The sequence below is a fragment of the Polyergus mexicanus genome, unplaced genomic scaffold, assembly GCF_030449975.1.
Source record: "Polyergus mexicanus isolate NDT 795.1 unplaced genomic scaffold, iyPolMexi1.0 SCAF_299, whole genome shotgun sequence".
NCBI lineage: Eukaryota > Metazoa > Arthropoda > Insecta > Hymenoptera > Formicidae > Polyergus > Polyergus mexicanus.
Window position 1 is genome coordinate 1 of NW_027223619.1, and position 14019 is coordinate 14019.

At 35.5% G+C, this 14019-nt stretch overlaps 1 protein-coding gene across 1 annotated transcript; it reads left to right on the forward strand.

The window, feature by feature from the left end:
• Positions 1-3233: 3233 nt before the first annotated feature.
• Positions 3234-11036, forward strand: LOC138944595 (uncharacterized; the record flags this gene model as incomplete). Its single annotated transcript, XM_070315415.1, has 3 exons — positions 3234-4268; positions 8857-9519; positions 9969-11036. Coding segments are annotated over 3 exons (2466 nt in total), but the record flags the coding sequence as incomplete, so codon positions are not given.
• Positions 11037-14019: the final 2983 nt, after the last annotated feature.

Here is a 14019-nt window from a genome sequence, read left to right on the forward strand (position 1 = left end):
AAGATCTACAAGGCAATAAAAACACAAAATGGAATAAAAAATTATTGTGAAACTTTGAGATATATGTGATTTATAAGTAACTTAGTAAATATTAAACGTCTTGAGAGAGAGAGAGAGAGATAATTAAATTGACTTAACCCTTTCAGGATAAAATTCTTACGTAAAAAAAGTTTTGTGTATATTTAAGAAGATTTATTCTTATATTTGCTTGCTTTTTCAAAAATGTTTTAGCAATGTAAGAATACATTATCATGTAGATAGAGAGATATACAAGGTACGAATTATCCAATCATGTAAATGTATTCATGAAATGCACTTGTATCTAAATACTGTATCTATCCGTACGCTTAACCACATTGTCTAAAAAGTTTGTAAAATAGATGCAAGATAAATATAAGCGTAATAGCACGCTTATTACATCGTTAATTATGTCAAAGTTCGTCGAACGCGCGCGTATTCATGTCTTTAATTGGTTGAGGAAAAAGCTCGCGTTATACTTTACGTCTGATTATACATACATACGTTCGTCTCTACACTCGTAATAGAATATATGATCGGAGATGTTTCAACGCCTCCGGGAATATTTACGAAGGCAAAATATATTAATTTGAGCGTGCAAATACTAATCTTAAGTAATTGCGTCCGAGAAAGCGCTTCTTGTAAGAGGAGGAAAAAAGCTGCCCACGGCCTTGCGGTACAAGAAGATATAGATACAATGTAACAGGAATATGCGGGCAGCAAGAACAGGCAACCCATAAACCTATTTCCTTCTCTTTTTTTTTTGCCGATATAAAAGAAAATTGTAAAATATGCCAATTTTAAATCTAAAATGATTATATAAATATCAAATATAAATTTTTAATATAAAAATCAAACAGCAAATGACGTTCACCGCGTAACACATGGTACTGAACATAGCTTAGAGAACAATTTTTAAACTTAGAATATATTATAGATATTTAGTTTAAGATTAATTTATAGCTCAGATTCTTTAGTTTATATAATTGAAGCTTTTTTTAGAATGTCATCTAAAATTTATGTTATAGCAATAATGTTATATAAAAAAAAAAGACTGCAACATATTGACGTTTGATGTTGCAAAAATGAAATGTAGGCTCCATGGATATTTCTTACATAAGAATTCGAAAGTTCTTCCTACGCCATTGAAAGCAACGGTGCAACAAAGTTGCACCGAGCCGCGGGCCGGTTTGAAAGCTAACGTTTCATTTGCGTTCTCTACGTGCAAGAATGATGCTCTCGCTATTTTTCGCAGTCAACGATCCGTTAAAATGGTTGCAGAGCGGCGCGAAGAAGAAGAATGATTGAAAACTAGAATATTTCTCTCAACCTCATATATAAAATCATCAAAAAATCCGGAAGTGGAAAAAAAAATGCCTAATCTTTATGGAAATGTAGAGCGTCTCGATTCGAATGTATAACAAATTCCACGTTGATACAGAATATAGAGAACTCCTTTAGAAAGCCCGCACTCTCAGAAAGGATTTCTGATAACGAGACAAAAAATATTCTTGATATATTTAATCGTATCACAACCTTACGCGGTATAAAAATAAAACAATTTTAAAATTAAATCAATAATTCCTTTTCTTCTCTCTCGAATTAAATAAGATTGTCTTACTATCTTGAGACAAGAGTAACATATACAAATCTAAGCTTATATATTCTTGCATTTAGAATAACTTGATGTTAGCGCCACAATAGTCGGCGTGAAACCGACTAGGCATTTTATTCTAGATTTAAGAATTTTCCATTTAAGATTAAAATATTCCTTTTTCAATAATAAATATGATTGTCGCTATATCGATCCTATTTTAAGATAGATTGAAGAGTAATAGCATTAGATCCGGAAATCTTTTCTGTGGGTGCGAAGAAAAATTTTAAGACACTCACTTTATACACATAGATGTATCGCACGCGATCTTACAAAAGTGAAGTTCAAAGAGGTTTGTGCAATTTATTTTCGCGTGATCTTACGCCATGGAACAAAAATGCGCGGCTTTCTTTTTATCACGCGTAACAACATTGTGCGAATGACGGAGGTTAATTCAAATCGATTTCCTGATCTCGGCGACCAGCCGATAGCGGTTAATTATCGCGTTAAAAAATCGAAAAGACCCGTCGAATCGATCGCCGGGGTCGCGTAATTACAGTTATCTCGGTGCAACGCGGTCTTCAAGCTTGCAACAATGAGACGCTCGTAATTCATTATTGTTCATGTTCCATTATTCGCGCGAATAACGACGACAAGAAGAATGTTGTAAATCAAACGCGCGATGCTTACGAGCACTTAAAATAAAATAAAATTTGAACGATTCGGAGGTCTGAACTTTTACAATTTTTTGACGACTATTAATCCAGCTTTATATCTCAATGGATTAATTACATTTATTTTTCATTTTTACAGATCTTTATTATTCCCTTCATATGTATTATTCTATCTATAAGTGTGTGATTCTTTTGTGTTATTTAAAGCTTTTTGTACAGAGTTCTTTAAAAATTGGACACGCAAAGCTTTATTAAAAAAATATTCTTCTACATTTGATGATATTTTCAAAGATATTGTAGAAAAATATTACAAAATCAATTCATCATTCATTGAATTTCCTAAGAAGATTTTCTTAATCTCGGTTACCTATCAGCAATATATTTCTGTCACTTGCAAAGCAATAGATTTTATGGTTTTAGATATTAGTTGTATATACCAGCCAAACAAGAAAATTTGTAAGATTTTTAACTTGGAAACGAGAGCGCTAATAAAATTCAGCCTACTTACGCAGTCGGCGTGTATTCCTCGATACATTTCTCAATTCGCTTCATGTTTTTATTGTGTTATTACTTATGCATTACTAAGTAATACGTGATAACGTAAACTAATTTTTATCAATGTAGAGATCCGGGTTTCGAGTCATCTTTTATACATTTCTTTGGCATATAAATAGAATTAAGACATCACGTTTGATATTAAAAACATATATTTTTTTCTTTTTTTTTTATATAATATTGCCTAATATATTATTTGTAGCGTGTTTGAAGTTTGTAATCAATAAAATTAGATATTTTGAAAATTAAAAATTAGAATCCGATATTTTTGTTTTCAGGGTATTTTATATTAGTTTTGAGAAGTAATTAAAAAAAAATATATATATACATATAATTATTATGTTTAATTTTTGAATTATTCCAGTAATAACAAACGCCGTTTTTGTTTACAGGAAGTATTGTTAGCGCATAGCAAGGCAACCGCTCATTGTGAGCCGATCACGGTGATCCTGGCTGAAATGGAAGCGCCGGAACTCGCGGCTCTTCTCGGCTTCGTCTACACCGGAAGTGCCACGGTTCCGCGGATACGACTGGACGCGTTTCTACGCGCTGCCGAGACTCTACGGATTCGATTGCCACCGGTGCCGGTGACGACGATCTGCGCCGAGCGATCGCAAGCGGATTGTAAACTCGAAGACGTAAAGGACGTCAAAGTTAATCCCAAGTACCTGCGATGCAATCAGTATCCTTGGTGCAGATCGGGAAGATTGTCCTACGAAGATCCGCACGACAGAAAGGAGTCCGGGATATTTCCGACGGAGGACAATAGAAACGTCTTCAGGGACGTCGGGACGCTTCGTGAAATCAACAATCCTGGTCCCAGCTCGTTCGATCCAAACTGTCCGAGCGGATGGCCAATCGATGGTTTCATATACCAGGATAGAACGATAGATGATGCTTCCACAGAGAAAGATCACCGCTCGGTGATAATCGGCGACAAAAATCGAATGATAGCTCCTAGTAGCGAATCGTCCTTTGATGTTTACCAGCGAGACGCGTGTCTTCCTGATAGATCGTTCGCGGAACGATACGATAGTCTGGATCCTTCGGAGAGTATCAGAATATCGGGATACGAGAGATCGCAGATGAATCGTTCGACGGAGAAGCCGATGACGGACGAGGACGTTCACGCGGCAGAATCGGGGGGCGACTCTTACGGAAGGATACGCGACGAGTGTTCCTACCAGGGTACAATGCCGTCGTCATCCTTGCAGTGTCGGACAAGGTCGTTCGAGAGGACGACCGATTACGGTTCGCAGATAACGGCGGGCGAGGATCTCAGCTGCGGCGAAAGTTGTTGTAGGTGGAGGACCGTCCGCAGACACGTGGCCAATCGCGTCACCGCGTCGCCGTGGCGCCAGATTATCAGGCCTCATCATTCACCGAGAAGCCCGAGGTCCGTCGTACCCCAACGTCACGTCGATGACGTAAGTGCTTAGCAAATTTATAAATATTGTGAATCGCGTTTTCCCATTTCGTAAAGGATGTGGCCCTGTTTTGTATTGTATATTCGATCACGATGCAAATATGATTTCGATCGATCGAAATCCCGTTGCCCCGTATTCTCATGAATATAAATGTAAAGGATTCACCGTAGTGGGAACTGTGCCGACGTGAATAACGTTAAACGGCATAAACACGTATTTTTCGCCTAATCGGTAATAAAAATTGATACCTGTCGAACGATGGAAAAAAAGGACGTCGACTGCGTGTATAATTTAAAAATAAGAGCTAATTCAGCATTCATGAGATGGTAAATAATCACGCTAATAAAATGGCGAATTTATTTTCGCGCATAAATATGAAGCTCATTCTTTCAAAAGAGAGAAGATTTAGAAAATAAAAAATATTTTATACTTTTAAATAAATTAATAATTGAAACTCTCTCTCTCTCTCTCTCTCTCTCTCTCTCTCTCTCTTCTTTTCTTTTACATATATTCACATAAAAAGTTTTACATAATATTGTATTTTTATTTTTCGAACGATTTGCATTTAATTATCCGTTACAGATTTATCTAGAATCATGAATTGCCGTCGATTGGCTCACGATGAACTAGCTACAATTTTCGTAAAATATGGCGAGAACGTAGATAAACCGTTACAACCCTTAATTAATGCCGCAGAGGCGAAACATTTCAACGTGACATGGATACACGGACGCACTCGCCGTGTTATCGTCCTAGCGCGTCAAGATTAATGAGAGAAAATAGTTCCGATATTCCTGTCTGTCTCTATAAATTGCTCGTGGTAAAACTCACGAAGTTAATTAAATAGAAACCGCGGTCCTCGCGCGCCATAAAACTCGCAGCATCAATCGTTGTTGCCATTTCAATTTATTAATGCAGGAATGTAAAAGAACGGTTGTTTAACACTTAGTTGTTTTTATATTCGCTTATTAATTCAGTCTTAGGTCGTAACATATAAAAATTCATATTCTAATGTCGTTATTAAAAATGTCGCCTCGAAATAATCCTCGCTCTTATTTATTATCATAAATAAGTTTTCAATATGTTTTATGTAATCTTTTGGAGCATTGATAAAATACGCGCAAAAGCAACAAAAAAAAAAAATAAAATATTTAAAGATGACTTGATGAAGATTTTGTCGTTTTAGGATATATGTAAATCGCACGAAATGATAATTTTCTTTTTATGCTTTTGTCAAGATTTCTTAATGTATTTATATTATGTATTGGATTATCATCGAATTAATCTAAATTTAAAGTCTAATTGCATATGCGCCATTTTTGATGTCTCGCATATTTATCTTCCAATATTAATTTGTGAACGAATTAAATTAAACGAGACTAGACATGATATCATTTGAATCTCGTTATAATTCTATGAAATGAGAGTTTTCGATATATATTTTATCGTTTATATTATCAAACATGAATGCCATACTAAGAAACTAATTTATTCCAATGTATTCCGCATAGAAAGATTCACATTTGCTTCTGCGAATTAAAAATCATAAATCAATATGACATCAATGAGAAAACACGAGCTTCAGCTGACGTATTAAAGATTATCTAATTTCAGCCATGCGTATATTATTAAAATTTTATGTATCAGATAAAACGGCACTGTGGTAGCCTCATGAATAGATAAAAATGTGTGATAGATAGAAAATGTATAGGTTGCTTATATTATATATGTTATTTCCATACAATATTAATCCTTTCTGTTATATCAACAAATCTTTTTCTCTTTCCAAATTTTGCCTTTCGCACGTAACACAGATCACGAACAAGTCGGGATATAGAACATGAGTTTCTCTCAGAAATTAATTAAAGAAAGATTGCGGTTCGCGTATATCAATTTTCCGACATGAAACATAAAAGAAACCAATACGCGATGAGTCTACGTGATCAATAGAAATTATACGCGCTAGACGCGTCGATGGAAAGAGAGTTAATTGATAGTTGTAAACATTCAAAGCATTCAACGAATGCGAACCCGGAAAATTCACGCGTTCGCCATTTGTACGCTCGCGTCTCAACCACAGGTGACAGCGCCGCCGCTTCCAGGTGCGTTGTCGCCCTTCACTCGAATACCATGTCGTTTCACTTACAATTAATACAGCTATCAGTTAGCCCCCGGTCCCTGCTGGCCGTTTATCAGGCCTCGCCGTGATTGCGCATCGCCAGCTGGCTATGCCAGCTGCGCGCGCGTTATTACGCGCGTTTTCTCTTTCGATGGGAGATGCGTGCCAGATTTCGTGGATCGACCATGCTGCTTGCGCAAGCCAGCGGTTGCTGCAGCTTGCGCCGAGATTTCAATCGTCCGGATAAGGACGAAGCCGTTGCGTTCGCGATCGTCAGAGATTTTCCCTTGTGCATACGCGGATTGATAATTGCAGCCTACCATGAGAGAAAAAGGAAGAACTAGAAATAATACTTTGAGAAGATTTCTATCCAAGTTTTTTCTTCAAATTTCTATTCAAAAATTCAGTCTTCAAATTCAATATATTTAATTGATATTTCGGAGATATATTTCCGCTCAATTAAATCTTTATTTGAATATAATAAATAAATTTTTCCCGAAGCAAGGATACATGATATTACACGTGATGCATATACCCTAAATTTTTATAATAAATTACGAAAAGAATGTATAGGATAATGAATAATAATTATTACATGTGTAACAAAATTGTCTTTTATATATTGAACATATGTAGATTACTTTAATTAGAATTAACGATATTTAGCTATTTTTATATCAAAATATAGCTTATATCAATCATTATAAGAATTATTAATCATTTAGGCATTAATGAGGCAGGCAACTTCAGGATTTTCAAGTAAAATGTGTTATTTATAGGTAACATAATATTTTCAATGTTATAATTATATAAATACCTTTCTATGATAAAAAAAAAAAAAAATCAATTGGCAATGCTACGCTTTCAGCATGAAATTTTTCTCATAAACAAAAGCGCGGTAGAAAATACCGCGACACTATCCGAAAAATGATTTTAAAAAAAGAGCAGAGACAAAGGATTATAACGATTGATAGCAAAAATCGATCAAAAGTATTGTGTGAAGTGTAAAAGTTATAATTTAATGCAGCAAATTTCACGAAAATATTGTATTACGATAATCGACTCCGTATATTCGATATAAATTTTATTTCATAAATTCAATTCCAGCTATCTATATTGAACTTTTGTGTTAAATGTGCATATAATTACAATAGACGCAAATAAATATGCATTTTAATAAAAACATCTTTCTTATCGCATCAGGATCATTTAACTATTGCATTCAAATGTTCGATAGCGTCCATCAAATTGTCACAATTTAACTACTTTCTAATTGCTGCTTTCTTCTGTTTCTATCAACTGCTCATTATGCGCACGCATTCCTACGCGCGACTATTGCTGCGCCATAGCCGTTTTATTTAGCATTCGAGAGATGGGAAACTATTGATGTATACGACTCTTGCGTTATACCTTATTGGCCTGATCGAAGTGTTTAGAAATTGTTTCTCAATGTCTGAATAAATTTGCGATAGATGACACATTTTCCTGTAGAATAAATATTAGGGATCTAAAATTACTTTGTGAAAGTTAATTTTTAAAATATCCTATTGAAAAACTAAAGTTAAACAGATTAATAATAAATTAGCGTTACACTCTTGTGTTTATTCTTGAACATTAGACGTTCTTCTTCTTCGCAAGATGATATAACTCCGTGAATTTAAAAAAAAAAAAAAAAAGCTATCATTGTTGTAATTTGCAACAATAGAGAAGATAGAGTCAAATGAATTCCAATAGAAAACATGCGATATGCTAACATTTCGGCGTCATTCTAAGTTGACAAGCACGGTTTATTTGAAATCAACTGTAACTAAAAGTAATAAAAAAAAAGACGGTACTTAAATTTAGATATCGCTTTCTAGCTCATTGAAGCGCGCGTGCTGTAACGATTTCAAATTTTCACGCTTAATTCACGCCACGGTCGTCTTTTTTTCCTGTCCAGCAAGATTAATGAACATGGATAAATTCGATTTAATCAATTGCATTTTGCTATAAATGAGTGTCCGATTTTCTGCCCAGACACGCTGAACTGTGCAAAAACGCAATTACGCTTTTTCTGGAAAATTATACTAATATACGTATATCTACATTTTTATTTATAATTGAGATGATTACTTAAAATACTTAAATATATCTTTCTTTACAGATATTTAGAAAGAGAATTTTTAGAAACTGTTGAATTTAAAAACAAACTTTTCCTTATCATAAGAGATGTATTAAAATTTTCATGTGTTTCATATTTTAAATAATGTAGAATCACAATACTTTAAATATTTTAACAAATAATATTTTAAATATAAAAAAAAATATATATAGAGAGAGAAGAGAGATATAACATTTTTTGCAATTAATTTTAAAATATAAGGTACTTAAAGATTTATTGTATTCGTTATTTAAATTAGAATAATAATTAATTTCAAGGAGAAAAGTGGGATTAATTACATAAGAAGACAATTTCGATGACTGTTGCAGGGAATTCAAAAGAAGCCTCTAACTCCAGAACTAACTCGATCTACGGTAATATCGATGAGTCCGAAGGTCCATTCTCCGAGTAGGAATACGCCGAGAAACGATGGATTTTACGCTGTCGAAGTTCCTACCAATTGCGAGATGAGCTTTAATGATACGAGATCGTGCGATATAGTCGATGGTCCAGAGACAAACATGCAGGAGATGTATCGATCTCCACCAGCTTCAATCGCACCCTGCAATCAAATCACGCCGCCTGCGAGCGCGTCGAAAAGCAACGAATCACCCTTTCAAAATGTCAGCAACACGCCTAGTGTTGCGCGATTGCTGCCCGCCGTTAATGACAGCGTTATCACAAACGCCGGCGGATACACGACGTTGATTCCGGTTCCGCAGACGCCGCAGAAACACGAATTGTCGCATCCGATCAGCAGACTTTGCGATACGATTGGGTCTGACGAGAAGAAGGAGTCTTCGAGGATGGAGATGGCGAACACGGAGAAGAATGAGGAGGAGAGAATCGCGAGGGTTCTTGTTAATAGCGATAATAACAATAACAACGAGACAATCGTTAACACGATCGACGTGGCTCAGCGGGGACGATCGGTCGACGATCACAGATGCGATCAATGCGGAAAGACCTTCGTCACGAGAGCTTCGCTCAAGGTATATTTTTTTATCAACAGAATTAGTTGGATCCTGCAAACCATTCAAATTTCACACAAATTTAAAAATTTCGCATAATTTGCATCGCTTCTACGAATATGGGATTAATGTTAATTAAATTAATACGTCACCTATGTTGTTTATGGTTTCACACGCCTGATGTAAGCAGGCGTTTTAATTATTCATTATTAAAAATTTCTTATTAAAAAGTAAGACACGGATTTAAGACGTTTAATCTAATTTTTTCTCTTCGACTTTATACTTATAAATAATTACTCTGTACAGTCAAATCGTTGTGTCCGCGCTGATTACAAGATCATATAGGAGAGAAAGATATTCAAAGTCGCGTTCGATTCTTTTAATTTTTCCCTCCTATTTTCGGTCCCATATCCCTAAACAGCTTAGCTATACATCTCGTCCATGTGATCATATCCACGTAATCGTCGCAGGTGCACAGCCGAACACACTCCGGCGAGAAGCCATTCCGCTGCACTGATTGCGGCAAACAGTTCTCGCAGCTGCGCAACTACAAGTATCATCGCAGCGTGCACGAGGGTACGCGGGAGTTCGCCGCGACTTGTCCGGAATGCGGCAAGTACTTCAACGATCGCGGTTACCTGAGCTCGCACATGAAGATCCATCGGAATCGCAAGGAGTACGGCTGCGCGGAATGCGGGAAGAGCTTCAACCAGCGTGTGGCCTACAACATGCACGTGCGCATACACACGGGCGTGAAGCCGCATCAGTGCGAGCAATGCGGCAAGGCGTTCTCGCGGAAGATGCTGCTCAAGCAACATCTCAGGACCCATTCCGGCGAACGGCCGTACCAGTGCCAGGTCTGCCAGAAAGCGTTCGCCGATCGCTCCAACATGACCCTCCACACCAGACTGCACTCCGGCCTGAAACCCTATCAGTGCAACCTGTGCTCGAAGGCCTTCACCAAGAAGCACCACCTCAAGACTCACCTCAACTACCATACTGGCACTAAGCCATACTCCTGCACCAACTGCGGCGGTAGATTCTCGCAGAGTAGCAACATGAGGACCCACTTCAAGAAGTGTATCGTTAACAACGCCGTTGGATTAATCAAATCCGGCGACGAGACCAGCGTCGATCGCGCCGATGCCGAAAGCAACGTGGCGCCGCAAATGGCCCTGACGCCGCCCAACTCCGATCAGGAGTCCAGCATCCTGACGCCGATACAGGGCAACACGTAGCGGTGTTCTTTACTTCGAGAAAAAAAGATACCTGTATTTCGAAAGTGAATAAGATTGACGAAGAATTAAATGAAAATGCTGTTGCAACCGCATCATTATGGGTAGATGTTCGAGGGAAGATGGCAGAGGCACTTGACAGACGTGTTCCTCGGTAGTAAATTGATTGGAAATAGACCGCGGACTTTCACGCTTTACATTTGCGAGAGGTTAGTACACGTTCGTAAACATTTTCTAGGATACATCGAGTTGTCGATTACAGGATGTCTGTATTAAGAGACGACGCTACGTAATTAGAAAAAGAAATTGCATTTTAAAAAATTAATTTTAAAAAATGCGCTGTTTTGCGCATTTTTTTTTTTTTTTTTTCTCAATCTGATATTTAGTCAATTGAAGTAAGATCGCGCGAATTTGAACTATCGGTATGGTATAACAATCATTGCACTGTACCTTATTCAGTTCCTGTATTTATAATTAATCTCAATGTACATATACAAAACTGCGTATGCTAACGTAATATAATATTTAACAATTTGGAATTTTTAATATTCGGACATATTTATTATCCGAGAGATCATGTTAAATTGAGCGTCGATAAATTAACATTTTCATGGAAGGCTTACTTTTCGATTTTATAAAATTAGTTTATTTGTTTTTTCTTATATAAATTGCTGACTCTTGATCCCGAAGATTTATTTGACACTGTGACTTGAAATATTCGTATGTTCATTTTTTTCAAGTGGATATTTATAAAATCTCTAATCGGTGAAATGTAAAATTTATTTAAACCTTAAAATCTCAAAATTCTTGAGATTCCCATTCAATCAATAAATAATTTATAGAAAATATTTTATTCCATTAAATTTTCAAATTAAAAAAATTAAATGATATTTGATTATTAAGAGATGACAGTAGAAGTAGCATTAAAAGAAAAACAACACCAATCTCAATCACTCATTATTAATATCGGTTAGCGCAGCAGATATTTCAACATCAAAATTTGGAAATCAAAATCTCTATCTTCTTAGCATTCATTTAATTATTATGGCAATTTTGCTTCTATATCGGGAATAATTTTGAGGAATAGATCGCTTCCTTATCGTACGCATCGAACAATTAATAACCCGTTCGCCGAAACTGCAACATGTGATTGCAACATGGGAAATCCAATTGTCGATTGCAACACAAATGGCAACTGCAAATGCAATCGGAAAGTCTATCGCTTGTAAGAGAAGTATCTTTTCGTATTTGAAAGTAATCGTCAGAGAACCAGTGGTTCTCTCGAAGAACAACCGAACTTCCATATCAGCGTAAATAGTATACAACTTTTTTTTGAAGAAAATGTTCCTATAGCAATACTTAGGCCGATATTGATAGTCCGTTTTTATATTTAAAATCATGTCAACGATCTTGAGATGCTGTGCGGCTATTTCATTGGTTGAATGGGCTTTTAAGACGAGCCAAGATCACATTTAAAACGATCTTAAATATAAGAATGGACTATGAATATCTTAAGGATCTGTTGCCAGAGTAACTTTACTAATGAGCATGAACAGTTCAGGAGATAAAAAAACTATCATGAATCTTTTTTGTATCACGCGAATAATCTGACGCTCGAATTCAATCGTAATATTCTTATCTAAAGATCAATTGAGATGTATAGATTAATATAAATAAAAAATTGAAAACTTGAGGAACCTAAAGAATCTCTGAATGGTAAGAAAAAGGCATGTGCGAGAAATTATAATAAATTTCAAAAATTGAATTTAGATACATAAATAAATAAATATATTTCCTAATCACTCTGCGATAAAATATGAAAATTGTGTATATCAAGTGAATAACTTGGGGGGAAAAAAAAAATGCATTCTGAAATTAAGTCAAATATACACATGTTATTAAAAAATTTATAAAATAAAATCGAATAAAATTTATATAAATTCTTAATTAAGGATATGTGTGATAAATTCGGAAAAGTGCCTGAAACGTCGCACGCGTGCGCGCGAGATACCATGTATATTGTTTTTTTTGATACAGTAATATATTTGATTAATAAACTCATTGCATGTTAAAAGGAAAATATTTTTAATACATGTTTATATATATATATATATATATATATATATATATATTCTGTCTATAATGCGAAGTGCATTAAGTTAACAGAATAATAAAATATAAATAAGCATTTATATTGTACAGCTATATTTAATTGTAGACAGTAAATTATCTTTGTGCACAAAATATAATATAAAAAAAATGAAATACTCAGATATTTCCTAATTTATATGAAATCAGTGTATTTTATTTATCTTCATTGGAAAACAAGTCTCTCCTTTCCAAAAATAAACTATTAAAATGTAAGCGATATCCAAGATAAAAATAAAATATATTTTAAATAGTTTATTTCTCGAAGAATAAATCCTCTCTCTCTCTCTCTCTCTCTCTCTCTCTTCTCCTTGTGTTTAGAATAAAGCGCAATCGTGATGCACGTCTGAAATATAACGGTGCATCGTGGGCAGAATATGTGGACAATAAATCGCCGCTGTAATGTCCGTTTCTCTCTCGGAGCCGACCGGTAGAATTATCGTAAATTCCGCCACGCGACACAAATTGCTCGTTAATATTCAAATGAATTGCGAGTGTATGACTCTTTCGGAGATACATCATATTTTTGAAGAAAGCTATACGAGAGACTAGTTTTGCCATTAGCGTGTGTAATGAACCGTATGTATTTACATTCACACGAAATATTTATCTTCATTTTACGCTATCAGATATCAATTTGCAATTTCGTAACAACGTGGTTCTAGTCTTTTATGAGCTCGAATATGTACAATATGTGGTACCTATGACTTTTACGAAAGATATTTTTTTTTCATTTGTATTTAATTTAATTAATCTGTTTAAAAATTTCGAGATTATATATAATGTAATCTCGATAAAAATCTTGATATAAAATTTGTGTGCGAATATGTATGGAAACGAATTAAAATTGCGGAGAATTCCGTCGTTTTGCGTTCTTACATTGTAAAATGCACAAAACAAACCTGCATTTGTAGAATGTTGGATTGTATCGTAAGTATGCGCATAATAATGGCAAATCGCTGGCACGTGATGGGTTTGTAGCATATCAGATTACGGATACGATCCATAGAAACGTGGATGCTGCGAGCGGATGATGGCAAGATGCGAAATAACAGATCCACAGGATCGCATACAGCATATGCAAGGTCAAGTATGTGTCTGTGATCGATCTGTGAACGAGTCGAAGGATCGATCGACG